General features: G+C 33.1%; 1 protein-coding gene and 1 long non-coding RNA gene across 7 annotated transcripts; one reads left to right on the forward strand and one right to left on the reverse strand.

Annotated features, from left to right (window-relative positions):
* Positions 1–303: 303 nt before the first annotated feature.
* On the reverse strand, positions 304–7,003 carry LOC143249561 (uncharacterized). 2 transcript variants are annotated; one of them, XR_013027833.1, is made up of 2 exons: positions 4,671–7,003; positions 304–1,540 (listed from the first exon to the last, which is right to left on the reverse strand). It is a non-coding gene; the product is annotated as an uncharacterized LOC143249561 (long non-coding RNA). The 2 variants fall into 2 exon arrangements; XR_013027834.1 differs by lacking the exon at positions 4,671–7,003 and adding an exon at positions 4,409–4,664.
* A 688-nt stretch (positions 7,004–7,691) lies between these two features.
* Positions 7,692–26,869, forward strand: LOC143249559 (guanine nucleotide-binding protein subunit gamma-1-like). 5 transcript variants are annotated; one of them, XM_076499626.1, is made up of 5 exons: positions 7,835–7,998; positions 9,262–9,358; positions 23,323–23,396; positions 24,513–24,611; positions 25,054–26,869. In XM_076499626.1, exons 3-5 carry the CDS (start codon positions 23,382–23,384, stop codon positions 25,153–25,155), a joined length of 216 nt encoding a protein of 71 aa, XP_076355741.1. In that variant the 5' UTR covers positions 7,835–7,998; positions 9,262–9,358; positions 23,323–23,381; the 3' UTR covers positions 25,156–26,869. The 5 variants fall into 5 exon arrangements, with proteins under 5 accessions (XP_076355743.1, XP_076355740.1, XP_076355739.1 ...); XM_076499628.1 differs by lacking the exon at positions 23,323–23,396 and having other exon boundaries at positions 7,692–7,998; XM_076499625.1 differs by lacking the exon at positions 9,262–9,358 and having other exon boundaries at positions 7,815–7,998.
* Positions 26,870–27,310: the final 441 nt, after the last annotated feature.

The following is a 27,310-nucleotide window of genomic DNA, read 5'->3' on the forward strand; positions in this document are numbered from 1 at the left end:
CACAATTCACTAAACTCTGCTCTTTGTGGTGCTCATCAAAAAATGTGTTAACAAATGTTACAAAGAATTATTGATATTTTTTGAAAAATAATATGGGTTTTACTTTCTGGTTTTCATCTTAATTTACAGAGACTACAAAATTAGGTTATGTTTTAACAATATTTATGTTGTAAATGTTTGTTGCAATAAAACTTAAATAAAAGCTTGAAATAGGGTGGGAAGAATACCTAAATTGAGCATTTTGGAAACAAACAAGTGTCATGTGACATAAATATGTTTGTTTTAAATTAAAAACAAATAAACTTATATTAGAAGTTGATTTATTAACTTCTTTTTGATAACAAGTTTAGTGATACATATTGATAAAAAAAAGTAGTTTAGTTAGATTTTTAATGTACAAATGTTGTGACATATTCGTTTTTACTTACCCGTAAGACAAAACTTGAAAGAATCCTATGGCATAATAGTAATACCACTTCGAAACATATTTTTATTAGTTTGATTTTTGAGCAAAACAATTCTTTATGAAAGTGCAGTAAAGCCTCAGCAACTATTAATACTTTATACTTCTATGTGACATTCGTGTTGCATAATGTAATTTGATGCATCTGACATCTGTTTAGCTTAACTTTAATGAACTTTCAATTATAAAAAGCTTAACTAAAGTACTTCAGTTGGCATTTTTTTACTATTCAAAATGAAAATTCATTTAGTTTCATTTGCATTTTAAAATTTTAATGGTAATTTTCTAAATTTCAAGATCTCTACAAAAATCCTTTTTTAATCAGAAATACCATTTATATGAAGCTACTAGCTCTTCATCTTTAAGAGACATTTCTCACTTCAAGATGTGGCACATCATTATGGTACAAATATTCCAAGAGCCACAAAAGCAAAGTCATTTAAACCAACTTAATAAATTCAAAGTTATATTAATATAAGCTTAACAAAAATCAAACTTAAGTATTTTCCACACATGAATACAAGATCAAATAAAATTATAAGACAAACCTGCATACAAGATTTAAAATAAACTGTATACAAAAGAATTCCTAAAATAAATTTAATGGAACACAAAATTCAAATGAAATCATGAAACTAAATAAAACTGACAATAGGTAAAGGTGAATACAAAAGTTAAATTAGATAAAAGCACAGAACAAAATGCTGGTCAGTTACATGTTCAAACACAAGTAAGATAAATATATAAAATAGGTTCTTTGATGGGTATCTTTTGAGGTGGTTGTGTGATGCTGTCAGATGCAGCAGTGGTAGTAACAATGGCCTAGACTTTTAGAATGATTTGGTTTTCCTCATTGTTGGTGTTCTTCAGAGTGCTCTGTGGTATCAGCTAGAAGATGATAAGTGGAGTTGACATTAGGGTAACCACATTCATTTCTCCTGAGTTGCTTGGTCTGGCTAAGTTCAGTTTGAACCACATGTTGGCTGGGCAGTATACCTCCTATTCAAGTGTAAGAAGTATCAGGCATAGAGCCATGTACTTTGTCAGGAAGTTATCCTCCATTATTACAAAGTCATCCTACATTAAAATAGAAAATTAATATAGTGTTAAATAAACAATATTCTAATTATGAGGTGTTATGGCATAAATAAAATGGATAAAATATTACATTTCATCAACTTAATTTAGTTAATGCCATTACAGCTGTTGTCAAAGAACTTATTATAAAATAATGTCTCAACCACTAGTATGTCTATATCCCAGTCAGTCAGATGAGTCCTTGTATTGGGCAAAAGGCACTATGAGCTATGGATATAGCAGGTGTATTGTGGTTGATACAATATTATACATTCTCCTTTACTTTCACTTTCACTTAATAATGGTAAAGCAAGTCAATTAAGCAGGTCCACAGTTCACAAAAAAGATAACTAGTAATCAAACTTGACCTTATTTAGCAAAAGATAGGATTGAAATATCAAGTAAATGAACCTGTGATAAATTAGAAGCTCAGCCAATCATTGTTAGTGAGGCTGTAACTCAACCACTTATAGAGAATAGTTTTCCACACAAGATGTAGTGTATGTGCCACACTCTACCTGAAGTGTTAATATTGAAATGCACTCAACCTCTTTCTGCTAAAATGTACCTGTCACTGGGACCAGTTAACGTTTAGACCATGTAACTTTTAGGAGACAGCACGCATATAGCTATATTAGCCGATCCTTTGTTATTGTTGACCTCTGGCAAGGTGGTTTATCAGCATGTACAGCTATTACTCATACACACATATTGTTTTCATAATAATCTGGTTGTAAAAGCAGAACTTCGGTTTAATGGAAAAGGTGGAAAGGAAAGCTGCAAGCCAACATCTCATAATGGTAGCTGAAAGTAGGCTAATCACATTACAAACTTGGGCAAATTCTTCTAAACCAAATGTTTTGTGATCTGTCTGTTTACAAGTCATTTTACTTTTCTTACACATGTTCAAGATAATCCACATAAATAAATATAATCATGCATATTTTACAAATAAAACCATATTTATATTCATATGCCTAGCATAATTATTCTCTAACACTGCAACTAAATATTAATGTAGAATTCATGCATACAAACTACCTTTTTAACAAATGACAGCCCTCCAACAACACAGCAATATGTCTGTGGACATACAGTGCTATAAACTGGGTTTCGATACCTATGGTGGGCAGAGCACCAATAGCTCATAGTGTAAACAAATGGAAATAGTACTTGCTCAAAAAATTCAATAATATCTGTGAAGTCCAGTGATAGTCTCATTGTGTAAATCAAACATTTCTATGTATATGAAAACTGCATTATAACAACAGATATACAATGTTTTATTTCATTCATAATCAACAAATAATTATTATTTATCTTCATAAAGACATAATCACAAAATATATTAATATTTCAATTGCCTCAACAGCAAAATTCCTTCACCAATCAATGAAAACAGTGAGTCCACCATATTTTTTATTTGGTGTAGTATGGATTATCTAGCAACTTTTTTATCTTTCTCATTATGAAAAGTATGCTATTATGGTTTATTATCAAATTAAAAACCAGCATTAAGGAGAAAACAACTTACTCTCTCAGTGCTCTCTCTGTTAATCACTGTGATCTTTATGAATCATTCGCATTTCACTATGCTAACTAAATACTTTATTTGCTTGGAAAATTGTGCAAACGTGTAGTACGTGACAGCATCATTCCGCAGCAAGCCTCATAACTGTAGCATAAGTTGTATTCATGGAAATGTTAGATCTCTCTTACACAAATTATATCAAGAAAATAAAACTATGGATCAATGGAAATAAGTAGAAATGGCTCTTCTTGCCATAATTAGCCATTTAGATTAAATATCATTATGTTAATCACAGAATATTTGATATTCAAACAGTCTAATATGACAGAAATACTAAGAACAGAGCAAAATACTTTTGGCATAATAACACAGTAAGCTGTCCAGGTTGCTGTGCCTTCCCTCATACTACTGCTATCAGTAGTCCATAAAAAACTGCTGAATCAATTAAATATGAAAAATAACTTGCACAGAAATGTAACAAAATGTCAAATTTTGCACTGATTTATGTCATTTTCTCATACTGTGTTAGAGCACAACTCGCTTAATGCACTTCAATAAGAGTGGTACCAACCATCAGACTCAATCTTGTTTGGCAATATAAAGTACGATTGCATATTTGCTCAATACGTTTCTACAGGCAAAGATCTACCAACATTTGCCTCAAAACTAAGCCTGAGTGCTCAAACAACAAGAATGATAAAGTCCTTTCACCACATGGTCTAGTCAGAGTTCTCAAATAATCAATAGCAGAGTCTAACTTTTAATTTTGCAGGACCTTGTCTGACAATTTTAAGTGTCCTAGCTGTACATCTAGTGGGTAATATGACTGACCCACAGAAATGTCACTAAAACTGACTAGATAGATTGAGCATTTGTTTCTAAACATCAGACCAATGTCTCACTACCAAACTTTGCTTCATAACCTTAGAAATAAGGGTTGCAATTCCCTTTCAACTGTTCTTGTATATGAAGCAACCAACGATTTCTAATGTATATAGACCCCTTCCAGTAGCACAACAATATGTCTGTGGATTTACATCACTAGAAACCAAGTTTTTGAAACCTGTGGTGGACAGATAGCCCATGGTGTAACTCTATGCTTAACTTCAAACAACCAGACTAACTGTATATTCTTGTGCTTATCATATGTCATCCTATAGACATCACACCACAAACTACCATTAAGTAGCTCAGAAAATAGGGAATGCCACTTCCTTTCCACCATCAATGTTTTAGCCAAGTGACTATCCCAACTGCTGATTAAGCAGATGGTGTAAGTCATAATGATTAAGATAACATTGTCATGTTATCTAGTCATCAAAGCAAATAGACTGTACCTTTACTGGTGCTTTCTCTTGGACTACCAGATATGTGAAGCCAGCATCTTCCTCCTCATCAGCAGAGTCAAAACCATATTATACAGCGTAATTGCTCTTCTACCTCTGATTCATAGGGTTTTCAGTTCTTGAGAAACTAATCAATTATTTAGTTTAACACTGTGTTTTTTTATTTGCTTATGTGCATCACACAATCATTGTAACTTTTAATTCACTTTATTGTGCTATTAATATACGAAATGAAGAACAAATCAACACAAACCTCAGCCAAACCAGTCATAGGGCTCGAACTTTAATTCAATTGCTGTGTTGTTACAATCACTCTTTTGGTGCACAGACAAGAGAGTTTGTGCATCCGCTGTTACAAAAGCGGTTACCCCACCTATTCCTGTGAATGCTATTGTACTTCCGTACTATAGCTGCACTTCTTATTCGAACACAAGGAAATCTGGAGAATGAATAAATAAGTGTTGCCCAACTTCACAGTACACTATCATGCGTACAATAGGTTTGATCTTGAATTTCGCGCAAAGCTACGCGAGGGCTATCTGCGCTAGCCGTTCTTAATTTAGCACTGTAAGGCTTGAGAGAATGCAGCCAGTTATCACCATCCACAGTCAACTCTTGGACTACTCTTTTACCAACGAATAGTGGGATTGACCGTAACATTATAACACCCCCACGGCTGAAAGGGCGAACATGTTTGGTGCTACGGGGATTCGAACCCGCGACCCTCGAATTACGAATCGAACGCCCTTAACCCACCTACCCATGCCGAGCCAGTACGGTAGGTGCTCACAACTTAAAGCAAGACAGAAACAAGTCAATAACTGGATAATTAGCAAGTGAACGATTTTTTTCATCATTTCTACAAGAACGCCACTGACCACACGCAGAACAACTTCGAAAAACTTTTGAAAAATTGACTTGAATATACCTAAATGAAAATGTATTCCTCCTAGTTATAAAAAGGTGAAATTAATTTTTAATTTTAATTAGGTGTATTCGTGTTTATTATAAAAAGCTGAAACTCTTGGCCCGGCATGGCCTAGCGCGTAAGGCGTGCGACTCGTAATCCGAGGGTCGCGGGTTCGCGCCCGCGTCGCGCTAAACATGCTCGCCCTCCCAGCCGTGGGGGCGTTATAATGTGACGGTCAATCCCACTATTCGTTGGTAAAAGAGTAGCCCAAGAGTTGGCGGTGGGTGGTGATGACTAGCTGCCTTCCCTCTAGTCTTACACTGCTAAATTAGGGACGGCTAGCACAGATAGCCCTCGAGTAGCTTTGTGCGAAATTCCAAAAAAAACAAAACAAACAAACTGAAACTCTTAGGTCATTTTAATTGCAACACACAAAAACAGTTGATGTGCTTTGGCATTCTTCAATATTTGATACATTTCAATTCGCTATATATTTATCCATCTGTATGTGGATGCCACTCTTGAAGAATCCGGTGCCTGAAACACTGAAATTAGGTTTTTATTAGGATCTTATACAGGTTGTAATTTAACTTAACAAGCAGATTGTGATATGATTAAATATCCATTAGTGACTATATTAAGAGTTCGACTAAGAATTACTTTTATAATAAATAATGTCTCTACCGGCTCGTTTTTCCATACATTAATCTGAAATATAATTAATGTTAACAACTTTATCATGTGGTACAGAGATTCCGTAGTTGCTTCTTAATTTTATGTAAAGATTTTTTTAAAATTTCGCGCAAAGCTACACGAGGGTTATCTGTGCTAGTCGCCTCCAATTTAGCAGTGTAAGACGAGAGGGAAGGCAGCTAGTTATCACTACCCACCGCCAACTCTTGGGCTACTCTTTTACCAACGAATAGTGGGATTGGCAGTCGCATTATAACGCTCCAACGGCTGAAAGGGTAAGCATGTTTGATGCGACGGGGATTCGAATTCGCGACCCTCAGATTACGAGTCGAACGCCTTAACCCACCTGGCTATGCCGGGCCTATATAAAATTGGTGTATTTATATTTATTTCACATACAAAATGTTGAAGATTCAAAACCGTTCTTTTGTGTGTGTTTTCGTATAACAAATCTACCTCGGGCTATTTGCTGAGTCCAGTGAGGAGAATCAAACCCCTGATTTTAGAGTTGTAAATCCGTAGACTTACCGCTGTACCAGCGGGGGACCGTTCTTTTGTTGTAAATAATGTTTAAAATATATCGAAATCACGATGCAGGCATAGTACATATCAGCATAACGTGCCTCTCAGTGTCACAGCAGTATGTCTGCAGTCTTTAACGCTAAAAACAAGTTTCATTACCTGGGGTGGGCAGAGCACAAATAGTCTATTGTGTAGCTTTTGGCTTAATTCCGTAGAAAGAAAAAATACTTAACGTAATAAAAATAATAATACACTTATTGATGGAAATATAAAGTATTCGATATTTAATATCTAACCCAAGTGTTGCTTTTAGTAATGTATTAGAATATAGTTCTAGTAATACAATCTAGATTACAATCAGTAATCGTATTACTAGATAGTAAATGTTTACTATTAATTCGTTGTGAGTTTATTTCTGCCTATTGATGAAAATATGAATTATTCGATTTATAATATTTAACTTAAGCTAACCTTTTTCCCCTGTAGCACGTAAGCAAAGACAGCATCAAGTGACGAAATTAACAGTGATAATTCTAAGAATTTATCAGTGAAATTTCTGTCATGTAACAACCGGCACGTGAGACCTGGTATTCGGCGAAAGGTCTTGTAGACTTTGGATACAGCAGAAACAGCGTGTTGAACACTGTTATACATAACTTTTTTATTATACATTCATAATTTCTCAGAATTATTAATATAGTTATGACCCGCTCTTGGAACAAAAGGATTAAGTTGCTGGTTCGCTAGTTTTAATGCACGACGAGTAAAGTTAATTCAAATAAAAAAATAAAAGTAATATTGTGTAATTATTCCTTAGTCTCATTTCTGATTTGTAAATGAGTCGTTTGAAGTTGATAAGATTACACTTTATCAGTTTGATCTAGTGTACATTAAACAGTTGCTGTTCAGGCAATTTGATAATATAACTTGTGACAACTACTGTATGTCTGTTGTATCCCAGCAAGGTAGATGAACCCTATGAGCACTAGATGTGGCAAATGTCATGTGGTTGAAATATTATATATTCTTATGTAACTTCTTGGAAAAAATATACATGTAGGGGCGTCTGTTGGTGAAAATATGAACTACTACATTTTTAATCTCTAACCCAATATGTGTAATTCGTTTAAGAGTGACACTTCACATAATAAATTTTTTATACATTTGATTTCAAGTGCTTTTCTATTGTAGATACGAAATATAATTTAAATGATTTTAGTTTTATGCTGAATATTTATGTATGTTTTAGAGTTATTGGTATGATATTTACAGATAGCGTTTCAGTCGAGATGAATTGAGAAGTTCATTTCCGCCGCGCCATTTTGTTAAGTGTGGTAGTAATAGTAGTTATCAAGGCTTAGGCCTAAGTTTTAGAAATTATCCTCCGTGTAACATAGTGCTGCAAGTTTTATTAATTCCCGTTTAATTTTGTACCATCTTATTTTTTCATTATAAGGTAACTTTCTTTTAGCTTTTACTTTGCATAGTACTCGTTTTCATATTGTGGCAGTTATTTCCTCCCGTTGTTTTATAAGTAGAAAGTAGTAATAATGTATTACTGGCTAGCACTAGTAATAACAGTACTAGTACTGTTTGTAATACTGTAGTATTATTAATAGTGCTACAAGTAGTTGGTATATCAATTGTACAAATTAATGTTAAATGATCTGTTAAGCTTAACAATTAAGTTAAAGAAGCGCAACTTGCCGTAATACTGAATTCTGAGAATGAGATACTATTATTTTTTATTATTTCAAACACGTTTTCTTAGAGATGAAACATATTAAATAACTGATGCGTTCGGCTTCGTTATATGTAAAAACATGTAGTTAATAGGAGTACTAATAACAGTATCGGTAACTGTAATGTTTATTTTAAATTTTATTGTGAGTTTATTTTTGTAGTATCTTCATTAATAATAAATAGCAAATTTTATCGTAAAAAGCCTTGTTTTAATCAAGGATCAAAGTTAAATAAATTCTAAGAGTTTAGGCATATATTTGGATATTTCTCTACCACAAAGTATAACAGCTTTCTGACTCATCTTTCAGTGACCTCTGCTTTTTGAATGACATGTTTTCAAATGACATGGTATATTGGATTTGAGACTAAAGTATGAGTAATTTTACGTTTTTTCTGTTTTTTTTTATCATTTATACATTGTGAATGTAAAATCAAAATATAAATAATTTAGTTATTTTATAAGTAAAAAGCTCTGTTTTAGAAAATTAAATATAAATTTCAAACTTTTTTTAAATTTTTATTTGGTGCTTCATTCAACACATGTCATAAGGGTATGTCATTCCATTATATTAGTAAAAGGCATCAAAGTTAGAAGAAAGTTGTTAAAAGTCCAGAGACAGAGATTGAATACTCCATTGATAAAATGAAAAGCCTCATAATCTTATTCTAACTGGTATTGTCTTTACCATATGATCATTTTAGTATATTATTTTATAACTTAATTAAGTTAATGTAATATGTTTAATCACTGTATTTGTGTCATTAATGCCATATGTATGCAGATAGTGAAATTTTAGAGGAAGGATACTATGAAATGAAGAGGCAGTTTTGTTACTGGCCTTGTTCTTGACCAAGTGCTATATTTGAAACATGAATATTAGAATGCATTTCAAAATGTTAATAGGTTTAATCTACGGTTCTGACTGCCATAGCCCAACCATCAATAGTTGTTTAGTAATGATAGCTATTGTTACAGCATTGCCTGGTTATTATTGAGGCTTAAAAAATACATGATTGTACATGCTCAACCATAAAACTACAAACATGACCATTGAAATCATGATAACCCAAATGTAAGTATGGCCACTGTTCACATACAGTTATTGGTTTAAAAATATAGTAGCTGCATTGTCTATCATGTCATGCTAAAAACATTTTGTTATCGCATCGTAGCAAATCTTTGGTGTTTGTAGTAGTAACCGTAATATCCTAATTCAGTGAATAAGTATTCCTGTACTGTGTTTCTGATCAGTGGAAACAGTATAATTTATTCAAGTATGTCATTCTCAATACATTATTGGAGCTTTTAAATAAAGAACATGCACCAGAATTATAAGCAAATTCATTATGGTGCAAACTTTGCTATTTACTTCTATATAGGCAACAAACAAGTGAAAAAGGAGAAATATAATAGTAAATAAACACTGCTGTGATATGCTATATTTAATAGAGTTACACTGCCACTGTTGTGAATAGTAGGCTGTTCCACTTGACAGATGGTGACATAACGGGCAAGCATCTAGTGCTAACTTCAGTGTAAGGAGTGCCCTAGTTTTTACCTGTGAAATTAGCATTGATTTGAAGGAAAATGCAACATATAAATAATGCAAACAATTTTTATAAAGACTGCCAAAGGCCTTAAAAATTTGCTGTCAAAATGCACTTACTCCTACAAGTTGATATTTTTACTGCAGTAATGGGAAAAAAAATGAAACTTCATCGTACATGTAGAATCCAATAAATTGTTGAACAACAGATGGCAAATGATTTGTCAGAGGAAGAAGTATAAATATCATCTGACTGTTATTGTCTATCTAAATGTTCTCCCAAATCAGACCATATGTACTATAACAGTGACAACATAATCATAATGAATTAACACATACACATTAGTTTCATATACATCATAGTAAAATAACTTCCAGATGAAATTTTAATACAAAAGATTTCTTTATGATCACAAGTTGGTTATTTACAGCTTTTCAATTAAAAGGATTCCTGCTCTTGTTTGGATGGAATTTGTAAGCAAAATTATTTTTTTGAGTGTCATTTGTCGTACTGATTCTTGATTAAAAAATATTAGGCATATGTTATATTCAAAGGCTTTTGTAGATATTATGGTAAGCTATTTTAGGCAAGACAATTATTTGTGAAAATGAGCTGAAACTAATGAAAGAAATTGATTTTCAACAAATTTATAAAATTGATGCTTAATTACATTATCTTTTAAGCTGTATTTTCAAGTTATTGACACTATACAAGCACATTAGTTATACTGGGATTCTTTAGTTTTAGAAATATTAGTTGGGTTTCTCTTTCATATGAGAATGAAGAATTTTTTGAGGTCATCATGAATTTTTTTCATTCCTGCATGTGAAAAATCCTACAAAGGAATATGCTGTTCTTATTACTAAAGAGAACATGGTTAGATCTTTAGATATGCTAGAATACTGGTGATTATAAAATTGTCTTTAATGGAAACTAGTTGGAAAGTTAATAGATGTAGTTTTATTACAAAAATTGACTTCTAGTGAGTTGAAGAGTGAAAAAGAGAAGGGCTAATTTAAAAGGGAAGATTTGTTATGAAGCTTGGGACGTTTTTGTTAGCTCAGTCAAGACCGCTGAGGAATGTAATTATGCTAAAGAAATCAAAACTAATCCTGTTAAATAAATTTGTGTATCTGGAATCATACTGGCAATTCTCTTAATACCCTTAATGTAAATTATAAAGACCAAAGGTCCAAGCATTAACCCTTGGTACTTATAACAAGGATCCAGTTTGACTGGACTTCATTATTACCAGTCTTTTGCATTCTTCCATTGTACTATCCAATTAACTAGTAGTTTCTAACCCGTACCAATGAGATTTTTGATATGGTATATTATCCCTACTCACATTCAGTGCCACTTTCTATATGTGAAAAGGTTTTTCACATGTAAATTATCATGAAACAACCCTCCACCAGTAGGAGTGCAACAAACCCTCCTGACATGTCACTCCCTCTATACAATTCTACCAAACTATTACTTCTCATTAGATAGCGCTGTAGTCGAGTGATTTGTGTTCTCATCACACAACCATCACCCTTTCAACCATGGGGGCATTATATGTGATGGTCAGACCCACTATTCATTGGTAAAAGAGTAGCCCGAGAGATGGCAGTGGGTGATGATGCCTAGCTGCCTTCCCTCTAGTCTTACACTGCTAAATTAAGGAAGGCTAGTGCAGATAGCCCTTGAGTATCTAACAAGATTGATACACAAAGTTTTATTTCTTAACACAAATATATATTTTAATATACAAACAACAATACAGTTTATAATAATGGTTGTTACGAATGATGAATTATATACAAAAGTTTTACACACAAACAATACTATCTGGTCTGGAACTGAATCTTTTATCAAAGGTGTTTGACTAGCCTCACATTGTTCACAAGCTTACTTTTCACCAAGGAAGATATCTAATGTCCTTGTAGAAATACTAATGTCCAAAGTTAATTCTCTGAAGTTGAACACTTTGTAAAGTTCAAAATCTGTAAATGTTCCTGGTTAAATATCTGTAGTTCTACAATTAATGAGCATTTATCATAATTATAGCTTTGAGGTTTATAGTGTACTGACTGTTGCAAACCAACAATGTAAAAATGTGTCTATGCATTGCATTGGTCACCTTTTATAAGCTTTAAGTGAAGGTTCAAGAAAGTTCAATTGGTAACAATGTAAAACATATGTAAATGCTGCTTTTACTTGAGAATCTACTACAAACTTAGAGAACAGACAAGACTTTCGTAACAGTACAAGTTAAATGCATTTCTAAATATATATTAAACTGAAACAAACATTGATATTTAAATAAATATATTAAATCTGGTACACTGACAGTCCTGTTCCTTCCTTATTACAAAAAAAAAACTCTTTTTTTTTTCAGTATTTTGTTTCCTTCATTATATCTTTTATGTTGAGGTTCAGACTGAGCATTTTGTTTTTCATTTGTGAGCTGGAATCATACAGTTGCTTCATCCTTCACAGGTTAAGTAACAGTTTGCCTCTGCTTACTATCAGGCTGATTATCCTTTTTTGATTCTTACTGGTTAGAATTGCTACTTCCAGTATGTGCAAATTGACCCTGATAATACTGTTCATTTATCCCAGGCCCAGTTTTTCTTCTTTTGCTTTACCCTTACAACTCTCTTGTGGTATTCCTCCACCATGCACTTTCTTGCTGAAACACACTACTGATTTTTGTGGATATCCTCTCCATCCTTACTTCTGTATTGCTGCTGTTGTCCCCCTTAACTTTATCTCTTCATGTGTGGTTGCTTGGCTTTTGGGATCTTTTTGGGAGGATGCTGTTTTGTTCCATGTTTATTTACTTTCCACTTATCTTCAGGACTTGCATGTGGTTTTTTTTTTCTCCAGTGGTCTGTTTTTGGGAATATTCTTGATACTTTGGAATTACATGGAGTCTGAGGCAACATTTGACTGGCTTGTTTCACCCTGGGCCTTTGCAGTCTCCTGTTGCATGTCCGACACCTGATCTTTACCTATTCCTCCCACTAAGGGTTTTGCTGTCATATTTATTGACACAGGTCTCATTGTTGCCAGTAGTACCGAAGACTATCCTGTGAGTTGCAGTCTAAAAAAGCTCGTTTGACCAATTTGTTTCCCCTGTGATGTGAATTTGCTACAATTCATTGGGATCTTCAAGTCTTTCCAGAAGGTCTTGTCATCTATTTTCTTTCCCCATACCCATATCTTTTCTATCACCATGGGATCTTGCTACGAGTAAATATCTATCAGAAGCAGCACAGTCTCTTCTATCACAAAAAATTAAGCAGATCAGCCAACCTTCTCTGGGCTGTTTGTGATTCCAAAAAGAATCAGAGACTGGCATTGTGTGATTAATCTGCCCCACTTCACTTGTTTCTGGATCTTCCTCATTCTACAGTGAAGTCCTTTTTTACACTAAAGTGTTTTTTGTTTTTTTTTTATCTGGGACTGTGAATGACCAAGTTAGACATCTAGAATGCCTATATACACATTCCTATTTCTCTTTGGTGCAGACATCATCTTCAGTCTGTTCATCATGGGGTTGTATACCAGTTTTGTTCCTTGTTCTTAGGGCTTGCTTTGACCCTGTATGTCTTTTGGTGAGTGGTCAAAGCTTTTGCTCAACTTTTGTATGCTTAGGAGCTGTGCTTACACCATTGCATAGACAATTGGCTTCTGTTAGCTTATTTTGTCGTGGAGTTTTCATATAACGTGTCCTTCTGTCAAAAGCTGCTTGTGTGGGTTAAATTATCAAGTTAGAGAAGCCTTTGCTATCTCCTACTCAATGTCTTGTCCACTTTTAAACTCCCAACTCAGTTAGGCTCAGTCTTCTTCACTTCAACTCCATTTGATGGGGCTTTCACTTGTCCATGCCTTTGCTGCTCTGTCTCTCATTGCTTGCAAGGTTCTATCACTTTTGTGGATGTGGGCTTGGGTTTGACACTACACAGTCTCTTGAGTGAGCTCAGCACGAACAGTGGGATCTCGTTCAGAATCCCTTGGGTTCTCCTGTTACCCATCCTATTTTCCTCATTGATGATCTGCATTGGTTGTTAAATAAGGCTTATACGTTGTTATGTGTACTGCATCCTTTTCCTTGCCCACATTTACATCTCTTCACAGATGCTTCCCTGCATGGTTGGTGCTATGGTCTTGATCAACAGAAGGCTTCCAGAGAATGGTCTATGAACAGTTGATCTTACCATATAAACACTTTGGAGCTTCTGGTGGTACAGCAAGCATTGGATCACTTTCTCCTTGTAGTCAGGAATTAACCTGTCATGATCCTTATTGACAGTTGGTGGCTTATATTAGTGGCCAAGGTGGCACTTGTTCTCATTTCCTTTCAGTCACACTTTACATCTAATTTTTTGGATCTACACACATGTTATGTTACAGTTGCTTTCAACCTCATAGCAAATCATCTTTCTACTCCAGACAAAATTGAATGAACCATTTGTTTTAGGGTTTTTCAGTGGCTGTGCTCACAGAGGGGTACAACTTATCTGGATACATTTGTCACTTTCCTTAATTTCAAGTTATCTGTCTTGTGGTCTCTGGTTTTTCATCCACCAGCCCTAGCTGTTGATGCATTCAGTCAGGATGTGACCAATCAATGCTTATCCTCCCATTCATTACCTTTCCATACTATTTTCAATTGTCCATGCCACTCTTGTTCAGAGTTTTTTGATTACTCCTTACTGGCCAGCCAAGCTCTGGTTTATCTACTATTTCAACATCATATCTCTCATTATCTTGTCTCTTCATCTTTTGTACATCAATCTTGGTCACCAGAATTTCGTTCCAACCTTTCTACACTCTTTGTTTTCACATCTGTCATTTATTAGGTCTTTGGCAAGAAGATCTGGATTGTCTTGCCAGGTTTCTACCTTTTTAGATTATTTCATGTGCCCTTCCTCAGTGGCAGTTTATTGACATAAACAGAATATCTTTTGCTGTTGATCTTTGAATCTGGGTTTTTCCTCTTTTCAACCCAACACTACTATTATTACAGATTTCCGCACTTGGCTATTTGATTATGGGACTTCAGTCTCATTAATTGCTGGATATTGAGCAGCGCAATAATGCACGCTGTTAAGATTGTGTGTACAACAAGATTCCCATTTGGTTTTTCATGATATATTTGCTTCATTAATATACTTGTTCCAGATCATACTAATTCATGGACTTATGAAGGTAAAGTAGAAGAGGATAACTAGCTGCCTATCCCTGCTGTCTCTTTGATTGAATAAATCTGGTAGCCTACTTTTCAAAATATGGTTTTCATGGTCACCTGTTGCACTGTCTCCAGCATTAGCTTACCTCTGAACTCTATTATGTTTTATCCCCCTTGTGTTTCTTGTAGAGTATGGGAGCCCTTGGCACTTTCCAGTTCCAAACTGTTTGGTGGTGGACCATGGAGATATTGTCATTAATATGATTTAATGTTGATAAATATATATGCAACACCCATTCAGTTGAGAACAGGGTGGTGGTGGTGGTGGTTTGCTGATCCTCCATTTATATGCTCCAACTCTATGCAGTGAGCTCTGAAGGCTGATGTTGCACCTGGCTTCTGTGACTACCTGGAGGATGCCATTGCATATCATTTATAGAGACAATTTACTTCTTTGCAGTGGTTCCCAGAAGTTATTGATGTGTTCCAATGATGTATGGTCCTGTCTGAGGGGGTGAGGCTGCACATGCCCAATACAAAATGAGCTCCATCTTTGTATGATGGGCTTCATGTGTTGATGTTTTGCCCAACTTTTGTGGTTATCTTGATGGTGAGGTTGCATATCATTTATAGGGGCAGTGTGCTTCTATGTAGTGGATACCTGGAAGTTCATTATGTGCTCCAATGCTTTATGGCCCTGTCTGAGGGGATGCTGCTGCTTAAGAGTTGTCCATCTCAGTGTAGTACACACTTTTGATTGGGATCCTTCGTCTGTGATTACATGTATGTTTGTTCCTGGCAACTGGTTTTGGATTTAGAGCAGGGCCAATCAACGTGAGTCCTAATACATGTGTTGCCTGTGTTTTTCCTATTCTTCACTGAATTTGCCCTATGATTACAAAAAAGGGGTTAATGTTGAAAAAGGCAGTGGTTCTCCTTCTGGTGCTTCACCTCAAGGAGTCTTTGTGACCAGAGTTTGGTGTTGCTCAGTGAGTGAGGTGCATGTTGGATTGAGTTCAAGAAGGAGGTGACCTCCCACAGAGACAAATCTCTTATATTTGGTTCCCAGGTCTATGGTTATGGATTGCACTTGTATCCGTTTGATAGAGCAGTTTGCACAGTATATATTTCTGTTAAACTTGAAATGAACATTGTGTTAACCCACCTCCTACCATGGATTGGAGGTTATGTTCCTGATTTCACTTGGTTTGGGACTGGAGTTGATCTTCTGTGTATGGTGTGTTGCACTCTAGCCACTCTACACTGTGGAGCACATCCAATTTTGCTTTCTCCCACATTACTCTCTGTAGAAAATTCATCTACTGTCTTTCTTCAATGGAATTAAGATTATGGTGTAATGCAGTTTGAAATCTAATCAAACCAACCATTTTATATCCCTCCCTTTTGGTTATGTTCCTCTACTTTTTTCCACCAGTGCCTGCAACTCCTGTGCACACTGAGCAAAAATATACCTGGTAGAAAAGTGGTGCAGTCTTCTACATATGATTATTAAGAGGATCATCAGTTTAAGGAGTTCTTTGGATGCTTTCAAAGGATGGTCACTCCTATTCAATATAGGATTCTAGCTATATGTGTACTATATTGGATATTCACCACCTTTCACACTTTCCACCCATTCTGTTCACTGTAAACAGGTGCATATGTTTCTGTCTAAGCTTGAAGTGGTAGTTTGGTAAAATTGAATAGAGGGAGCCACTTGTCAGGAAGTTGTATTGCATTAATGTTGGTGGAAGGTTGTTGCATGATGATTTGCATTCAAGATGTAGTTGAACCATAATAATTGTGGGATGTATTGGAGTGCAGGGCTTGTGGCATGCAAAATAAATACATGTAGAGTGTAACACTGAACAAGAATAGCTGTACATATGTGAAAGGAGGTAAGTACTTGTTGGAAATATATTTTTAGTTTTGGAAAATTGTAACTTTTGTAATATCTTTTTAATGTAAGATGATTTTCATAATTTATCTTTTTTACATCCATGTAAGCAATGGTCTTAAAAGAAAGATTAATAACTTGAGGTTTCTCTTTGATAATTTCAAGTTAGCTTTCACTTGTGACATATTTCACTAAGTGATTTTGAAAAACTTCTTTTATCATACTACAGTGTTTCTCACTATAGAAGAAAGACTAACTGGCCTATAATTTTTGGGGCAGTTTTTTATAACATCCATTAAAAATTGGAGTAACAAGCAATTATCCAATTCTCAGACACCTTCCCACTCTGATGACCTACAAAAATGAAAGATGCTTATGCTCATTTTGTAGAATCTGTGACCTTTAAAATTGAGGTGAACTTTTTCCAGCCTCATTGCTGTATTTATTTTAATCATTATAAATAACACAGCTTGAAGATTATGCTTAAATAGCTATGTTCATTACTAGTTATGTATTTTTAATTCTTTTTTATGTAGACAACTTGCTTTGATCTTTCTGCATGTTATGAAGTCCTTCCTTTTCTGTATATTCAGTTTGTCTTGCATAATATTACTAGACCCACTGTATTTAGACCCACATACTCCTTATCATCTGCATATCACTTCTGATGTGTTATCAGTCATCTTATTCCTGTTTCTCTCTGACTTCTATTAAACATAAATGTGGTTCTGCTTATGTCCAATCAGTAAAATTATTTTTAATAAAACACACGAGTTCAGTATTTTTTACTGTTTTCTCCAGTTGTTTTGTTACATACTTTAATCTTGCTAAAACTTTAAAGTAACCTGTTGCAAAATAAAAATGAATTTTAACGTGTATAAAATGAAACAGTGATCAGCAACCAGCCCATTGATTGTTGAAAGACAACAGTTTCACAGATGGGTTAAGTTGCCCTTCTGCATGTTTGGCCAGACTTCCAGGGCTAAGTAGTTGTACATACTTGACAGAGGTATAGATAACACAAGTCAGGATGTATTGTTCACACTAGAACTGTATTGGTCATACACATTCAGGAACTTAGAGTACTTTTCATTTCATAGTTTGTTTTTTTTCTACTAGATTTTTATTTTATAATAATTGTAACAGTTACAATTAATTTTTAAAGTTTCGGTAAGTATACATGCATTGTTATCATGTATAAGCATGCAGTAATTGTTAGAAAACATTGTTTTTCGTTCAATGAAATGACTAATAGAGGACAGTTTCTTGAAACACTTGCAAAATTAAAATAAGTGATATGCAAGATCGTACTTTATCTTGATATTGAATGGGCAAAAATGCCATTCTTGAAACATCAAGTACAAAACTAATTCTTGCATGTGTTTTAATGTGTAACTTTATTATTCACTATGGAACAAACCTTTAAATCCTATCATTTTGTTTCTGCACTGAGTTTGGTTCCTTCAGTTCAATTCTTTGTGAGAAAAAGCTGAAGGTGTTTATTGTTTTACTTTTATACGTATGTGTGTGTTATGTATCTAAGAATGGCTGGTATGGGTGTTAAAACCTATTGATAAGCATCATCATCAACAATGTGTGTGTGTTAGCCACTAGATTTACATCTATTAAAGTTTCTTTTCTGTAAGTGGTGTAAATAGTTTAGATGAAGAAAGGAAAGTAAAATTAAGGTATTCAAAAAAGTTAGGAGTAATTTTGAATATAAGAGCTCTTTGTTAGTGGAGATCTAAATAATCCATAGGATTGTTGTGTAGTTGAGCCATTCCAGTCACCATGGCAATAGTCAAACAAGTTCATAGTGTAAGTTGTCTTGACTCCTTATAAAATTTGGTACAGAAATATGCAGTAACATTTCTACAGTTACTTAAAAGTATTTTAGGAAAGAAAGTTATGAGTATGCAGTTGATATAGTCAAAATGCAAGAATGTCATCAACATTATAATTTCATATAAAATAGTTTTTAAAACATATTAGTTTTTTCGTGTGTGTTTCTGATGTTACTTATGTAGATGTATATATATTAGAAGTTGCAAATGATATGAAAATTAATGGGTGTGACTGATACCAAGTATAATATTTTTTAATGCAAGTGAGTAGTCCTAACTCTTTGGAAATTATTTTGAAAATTTGCAAATGTAGATTCATTCATTAACATTACAATAGTCTGGAAGGAGCTTATAGTGTAGGCAGGAAGTTTACTTCTATAGTTGAACACAAAAAAATGAATTTACCTATAATAAAAAAAATAATCTGGAAAATCTAAAATTATTAAAAGAATTTACCATGTAATGCTTATATTTTATGTAATTAAATTATGTGGTCATGCAATTTCACACAAATAGTACTTTATATCTGCCAACTCATAAAATTGACCATCATTTGATGTTTGTGGTGAGTGAGAAGTGGCCTGTGATGGTTTGGGTTGAGCACAAGGTGACAGTTTATGTGGTAATGCCTTCTGACCCCTCATATGGAGATTTGTTGCCTCACAGTTAACCCTTTCACTTCAGGCTCAGTATAATAAACACTGGTTCGTCTATGTATTTGCACTATAACTTTTGATACAGCAGGTGTGTCTTCACAAAATTTAGTAGACATTTGGTAAAGATTAAAGTATTTTGTATAATAAAAATTAGGTTTTTAATTAAATATTTTTACCAAAGATTTGTTTGTGAAAATAGTCTGTTTTGTAACTAATTGGAGTGCAAAGTGATTTTATGTTATAATTAAAAATTATTATTCATCCCAGAAATCTCAAATATTATTTGAATAATCTCTAAAACCTTTAAAATACATTGTAACATTTGATTTTGGTAAGACTTTGTTTTATTTTTTGTACTCTATGTAGGGTCTTGTCACTTGACCAACCTTGTAGTCATAAAAATTGTGGACTAGTATTTTGTAATATACAGTCACATTTCAATTATTATACATTATATATATGTATATAAATTATTACTATTTAGAAATAAATTATTAAATGTATTTTTCTTAAAATACAGAACAATGAATCAAAAAGTAAAGTGAGCAATTATTTCTAGCTACGACCTTTGCACTTGGTTGTTGCTGGACATACATTGCTAAACCTTTTAAAATTTTGCACATGGAAAATATCAAACAAAATTTTTGTTTTATGTGTATACAGTTGAATAACCAAAAAATCATAAATAACTGTACTGATACAATGGAATTCCACTATAATTTATTAAGCTTAGTAACTGAGATTTATTTAAATTTAAAAACAAATATGAAACTTTGAGCAGACTAAAGACATCTTTCCTCCTTGAAAACTTGGATTGAAAGAATGTAATAGCTTTTCCATAAATTAAAATTGGAGAGAAAACCATTCTGAGGGCATCCTAAGCTGTTGATTGGTTATTCACATCATATATTGTAGTAAGAGTATATAAGGGACCATTTCAAAAAATGGAAACAGTTGAATGGGCTCACTGTGTTTGAATTAATACATAAGCCATATCTCAGGTTTTTAATTTTATATTCTAGCTTGTCAATATTAGTAATTTGAATTCCTAATTTCCACAAAACTAAAGACTTAATATTTTGACATCACAATAGTCTAATTTGAAACTGTTGCATTTGATAATCTGTGTGACTCACCACAATCTTTATTTGGATGCATTCTTTTAATATTTACTTTTAAGTTAATTAATTGACTTGTATATAATATCATTCTTAGCCACATTTATAAATTTAGTTTAAAATATATTTGTAGTACAAAGCACACAAATCTAAAAAAAACATTAAATGGAACAATTGTTGAAAAAATAACATTACAAGCAAGTGTAGTAAAAGTAGCAGTTTATGTTAAGCACTTTCATTGCCTAATCACATATCTAATCTATCCTGTTAGTTTGAATGTTTTATAACTTGCAAAATTATTTGTATACCTCTTTCTTTTTGTCTTTTTGCCCTGTCTTTAAACTTTACTGGTCTTGCTTAATAAACATAGTGGTTCTGAGCCATTTTCATGAGTGAAATAAATTTTTTTGTTGTTTAAGATCTATACTTTTCTGGTTTGCTTTTAATACTGGTACAGTTGCTTTTATAAGTTTGCAGTCTTGTGCTTTTTCTTAAAAGAGTAGTGCACAAACTTTATTTATGGAACCCTTTTTAAAATATGCAATTTATTGTGCTTCACAACCAGTATAAAATAAATCTTAAAAGTGTACATAGCACGATGCCAATACTGTAAGTTTATTCACCAGTTTAGTGTGAAGAATTAGCTTGAGTGTGGGATAAAATGAAGTTCATTCTTTGCTGAAATGTTGACACAGCAACTCCAAGATTCCCTATACCTGCATTCAAAGTTGCTGTTTTGTTTTGATTTTTGGTAAAACAGAAAAAGCTGCCTTACACAAGTATGTTGATATGAAAGACAAGCATACTCTTTGCCTTTCTTTACAAGTTAAGGTATTTTTTGCAAATAAACATCCAAAGTTCTCAAGAGGTTTTGAGTTAAATTCTTCCTAAAGAGTTTTATAACTGGATAATTCTGTGAGCTTTTCTTGAGCTTCCATTGGCAGATGACAAGTTATGCTCTGCTTAAATGGATTCTGGATCCAATTGTTTTTGCCATTGATTCTCAGAATTTATCTACAAATTAACACTTTTAAGTTTTTCAAAATGAATAGAAACAACATTATGAATAACACTATTATTTAACTCATTTTCTTCCAGAAATTCGTTGAGGCAAAGAAAAGCTTTACAGTTTGTAGTTCTGAAATTGGTTTTCTGTAGCATAAGTTTTTTTGTGAAATATAGTCACAGAATATTGCTATTCCAGTCTTGCAATGATCAGTTAAGGACATTAAGTTTATCTAACATAGCCTGGTAGCACTATACTAGAAGCCACTTTTCATCCATAAATGGCTTGGCATGGTCAGGTGGTTAGGGCTTTCGACTTATAATCCAAGATTCATGGGTTTAAATCCCCATCACACCAAACAGCTGTGGGGAGCATTATAATGAGGGGGTCAATCCCACTATTCATTAGTAAAAGAGTATCCCAAAGTTTGGCAGTGGGTGGTGATGAGTTGCTGCCCTCCCTCTAGCCTTTCATTGCTAAGTTAGGGAAGTCTAGTGTAGATAGCCATTGTGTAACTTTCTTAAAAATTCAGAACAAATTTTCCATAAAATCCACTGCTAATATAGGGTTGCAATCTGACAAAAAATACATAGTTGATCCTTCAGCTTGCAGAAAGAAACTGAGTATCTTCCCAGAAGAGAACCAATGCACCTCTTACATGGAACACATTATTCCACAAAGAATGGAAAATAGCCTGCTGTTTAAAGCTCTTGTAGCACTTTGTTCAATGTCTTTTAATGTAATGCTTTTCTGTGTAGAATGCAATGTGTAATTGTTACATCTGGAGCAAGAGCGCTTACATTGGCTTTGAATCCTTTATTGTTTTGCACAAATGTAGCTACCCTATCAGTGCATACATCAACATAATTAATTCAAGAATTGTTTGTGGTGAAAATTATATGAACAAGAAAGAAGATAGCTTACACTTTAGCCTTATGTTAATTGCTGTCACATCTTACTTACTAATAGTAATATTTTTACTGTAATTTTTAAAACTTTATTTTTGAATCCATACTTTCAGATATAATTTATATACTCCTATAGTTATAGTTGCACTCTTCTCCCCACATCAACTCTCTGGGGACATGTCCCATAGTTTATGCACCACAGCTTTAAATCATGTATACAACTAATAATATGGAAACTATTTAGCTATTGGGTAAACAGTTAAACCTGCAAGAATATAAAATATTTTCATGTTGCAACATAAGAAAGCAATTTTTTACATTATTTATCAACATTAAAGGCCATTAGTAGTGTGGTATATTGTTTACAGTTACGTAAATGTGATTTAAAAGTAAAATATAATACAAAACTGTGAATTTCACTTTATATAATTTATAAAAATATATTACTTTAATGGGAAAAAATTAGATTTTTTCATTAAGTATTAGCATCAGTTATTTTCACACAAATTGCAGTACTTGTTCACATGTGTATTGTTGAACTAGAATAGAATCTGTAGGAAGAATATGAAGATGGTCATAACTAATAGTAGAAACTTTCCATATTGTTTAAGAATATATAAATTCAACTTGTATATCTAGAGTAATAAGTCCACATACATTATTGCAGTAACATTTAAGAATTTTGCTAAGTTAGTTATACATGATAGATGTACTGCAATTATAAATATAAAATTTCTTCTGCGTCTTTTTTTACTGGTTGTGTAAAACAGTTTATTTACTGGTATTGATAGTCTGTAGCAAGGTGTTCTCAAAGACAGCTTGATTGGGTCTTCATTAAACTTTTCACTGGCCTATTAACTTGTTTCTCTTTATTCCAGCCATTAGTGTGTAGTCAACCTCCTCCAATTTGTGGCTAAACTTACAGGAGGAAGTCATTATGAACAATAAACAGGTAAGATTGGAGAATAGCCTGCAATCTAGGAAGTTGGCTCACCTCAGTGCTCTGGATGAATCTGTCAACTAAAGTCCACTACATCTTATTTAATAATGCTTCTGTTATAATAAAATGCAGCCTTGCGTATGTTGAGATGTGGCTTTCTCAGTATATGTGTGCAAATCTTATCTGATGCACACCTTTCTGGTGTGTTTTATCAACCTTCTTTGATATTTTATCTGTGTGCTTTGAGATGCATCTGTCTGCTTCTAATGTATTAATATTTAGCATGTATACCTCTAACAAGCATGCACATTCTTCATAGCTAGTGGTAAACACATCAAAAAATTGTCAGTGATGTGTGTTTTGATAAATCTTTAATGAATGCTTTCACAGTTAAGTGCTAAAGTTATGCTGGCTGAAGGCATTTCGCCAAAATAGAAGCTTATATGAATGGATATACCTGAAGGTGATTCAGTTAATTGTGGGTTGTCCAGGTGTGTACATACATATATATGTGTGTGTGTCCATAATAAACAGAGTATTCAACTGAAAGCTCATATAGGTTCCATGCAAAACTAAAATAATATCAATTTTCTAATTACTCATGCTAATTATACTTATAATGTTTTTATTCCTAATAGAGGTACCATATTCATTTTCTGTTGTACTTGACCCTGAAGCATTCTTAACTCCAGATATTATTTACTATAGAGATATTATTATAATGCATGTAAATATTTAATTTTTTTTTGAACAGTTAAAATCCAGCATTTTGCATAAGTGTTTATACAGGGATTTCGGAAAGTCACTGTGCAGTTTTGTGATCATATTTTATTCAGTCTATTTCAAGCCAGCAATTGATAACAGTATTTAGAAACAAAATAAGAAGGATCTAGGCCTGTATTGATGCCAACGGGGGTCACTTTCAACATTGTTTATAATTGTCATTCATATTTACATCCTGTATTCTATATTGAAACATGTCTGTTAATAAATATATAAATGCACAGTGACTTTCCGAACATCCTGTATAATTCATTGTTTTGTATCAGGATGTTAAATGGTATTTTGATGTCAAATAGGTTAAAAACAAACCAATAACTTCCTTGGAAATATTTTTTGTCATTGTAGATGTCCACACTACAACAGCAGAGGAAAGTTGTAGAGCAACTACGCCGAGAAGCTTCCATTCGAAGAGTGAATGTTTCTGTGGCCATTGAAGATTTGAAGGTATTGGTTGATTAAATCACGTTTGTTTGCTTTTTATTTTAGTAACTGGCTGTTTCTTTATTTTTTGTTTAATGAAGTGTTTCTTTTAAAATACTTTTTTGTTTTTATAGAGAAGTAAAATTTTATTTTTCAAAAGTATTGTGTAACAGAGTTTCTTATGTTTCATAATATTCTTAATGAAAACAAATTTCATAATTTCTTCTTTTTTAAATGCTTTCTAAGTAAAAGTCATGCTTAAAACCAACATTTTTTTTCAAATACAAAAAAAAATGTTTCCAAAAACATTAGAAAAGGAAATTATTATGAGCAGTAAAAATATTTGTTTTCGACAAATTAGGTTACAAAATGAAATGATTGGAGATATTATTATACTTTGAAATGGATTATAGAGTATTTGGACTTAATATTGTTTTATTGTTGTTTTTATTTCTTGTTTTTCCAGAAATATATTCAGGAACATGAAAATGATGACTATCTGCTCGTGGGCTTCCATTCTCAAAAAGCCAACCCTTTCAGAGAAAAGAGTTCCTGTACAATACTCTGATAAGGATTTATATTTCTTGATCTCCTGTTCTTCAGCTTAGCTGTAATGAAAAAGATAAATATGTCCATAGGTGACATAAATAAACAGACTGTACAGTTTTTTTTCTTATTGGAATTTAATCCTTATTGGTTATCAGTTGCCAAATGTTTCAATTCAATAAAAAAACACTTTCCATCAAAGAGCTTGGGTTGTAGAACAGGAGATCTATTTCATATGCTGTTAAGCAGCTACATTTTTTGCAGTAATTTCTATTTTCTGTTTCAGTTTGAAAGCTCAAACGTAACTAGCACTTAATGAGGGAAGTTGGTCTATAATAAACATTAATAACAGGTATTGTTAACAAAAGATAAAATGTTCTGTAAAATAACACACAAATATCATGTTTATTTCATTAAGTTAAATATTTTCACAAACCTTGCCTAAAAGGCACTGCCATGTGTCACGAGTTTTCCTTAAGTAATTGCAGACAACTACTGAACTTTTGTTACTGTTGGAAACTTATTGCTGTCTAAAAGCTGCAAAATGTCCCAGTATAATCACATTCGAGAATTTTCATAAATGTTTACCCTGTAATGGTCTTCTTACATGTGATTCCAACTGTAGGTGTAGTCACTTCTTTTGTTGTTAGGTTGATTGCAGTAACATTATAACCAGTTTCACTCTTACAAGAGACTAATGGTGTGCAGAAGATTGTGTACAGGATTTCACTGGAAGTTTCTGAGCAAGTTTTAAGGAGAAAGTTAAGAAACTGGTTATTTCAGCAGCATTTTAATGTATTGACTTGTGGTGGCCCAGGCTCTTAACTTACGTGAAAAAAAGAAAATTCAAATAGCTGTACATCATACATCAGGAAAATTGAGATGGATTTAAACTGATGTTGTCAACAAAAGATGTCTGGTTTCTTCAGTGTGTGTGTGTGTTAGTTTTTTAGATTGCTGTTTTCAGAGAGAATCTTAAATTTATTTTCTTTAATATAAAATTTCTTGACATTACTGATACCCATAAAGTAATGCTGATTCTTCAGAAAACAGTGTCAGACTTTATGAGGTTATTCATCTGACATATGTAACTTCTAAAAAAACAATGATTTGTGAAACTATAATTTCCCTTTTGTGTGTACAAGGAAATATTTTTATTATTAAAACAACCTTGATAAATAACATGTTTTTCTTTAGAAAGGAAAATGGTGCTTTGGAAAACAAGCATGTTGACCAGCCTTGACATTGTGTTGGTTTATATAAGGTACAAAATAACTATCAGCAAGCATGAATAGAAGTTGTCATATGATGAGAATCAAGTTTATACTTTGTTCTTAATATTTTTTTTTTCAGTTTTTAATAGTGGCAGATACATCTCATATTTTTTACAAACTTCCAATGACAAAGCCCATTTGCTTACTTTTTCTGCAATGTTGCAACAATCCATTAGTGTCTTGTTAACTTTAAATAAGCTTGGAAGTTAGTTCTACCCATTGTGAATAAAATTGTGTGGCCAAGCTGAAATGTTGCCAAATCTATATATCTAAGTGTAAGTATTCAGCCTGTTTGACTACTGTGTTGTTATTAGAATTGTATGTATTGATGTGAAAAGCACTTGTGTTGGACAGCCACGGAAGAGCCCCACCGTGACTGTCATACCTCGTGCTTTATAACTGTTACGTATTTTCATCTTTGTATGGTCTAGTGTAAGGTAATAAATAGCTTGATATCTATTAGTATTGGTTGCATTTATTGTATTGTATGAGGCTTATCTGCTGTAATGCAAAATGACCTGTAAGTGTTTGTGTGTGTAGATTGTTCACATGTACTTCTGTTTTAATTATATATATTTTTATAACATGCCTGTGTAGCAGTGGCAGAGAAAATAATTAAAAACCCATGATCAGTTGTGCTGTTAATTTCCAATGAGCACCAGAATTATAAAAAAAATCCTTTTTTAGATTATACTGATGAAAATACAAGTTTGTTTCTTATCAGACTTCCTGTTTAAAAGAAACTGGTTTCAATTCATCTTTTCATTAAATTAAATCCATTATTAAAATTTTTTTTTTTTTTTCCCCAGTGTTACTGTCAGGTTAGTACCTGTTGCTTAGTAGCTCAAATTTCACATTTCAGTTGTCTCTTAAGTTTGTAATCATTGTCTTAATTCATTTACA

This window comes from Tachypleus tridentatus, chromosome 4, assembly GCF_004210375.1.
Source record: "Tachypleus tridentatus isolate NWPU-2018 chromosome 4, ASM421037v1, whole genome shotgun sequence".
Classification (NCBI taxonomy): domain Eukaryota; kingdom Metazoa; phylum Arthropoda; class Merostomata; order Xiphosura; family Limulidae; genus Tachypleus; species Tachypleus tridentatus.

What these genes read in the sequence shown, in the direction of transcription:
- LOC143249559 (XM_076499624.1), top strand. Translation starts at nt 8,611, where the DNA reads ATGACATGTTTTCAAATGACATGGTATATTGGATTTGAGACTAAA. An exon ending in ATATTGGATTTGAGACTAAA is followed by an intron (nt 8,656 to 24,512) that starts GTATGAGTAATT and finishes TTGTCATTGTAG; the next exon opens with ATGTCCACACTACAACAGCA. An exon ending in TGGCCATTGAAGATTTGAAG is followed by an intron (nt 24,612 to 25,053) that starts GTATTGGTTGAT and finishes TTGTTTTTCCAG; the next exon opens with AAATATATTCAGGAACATGA.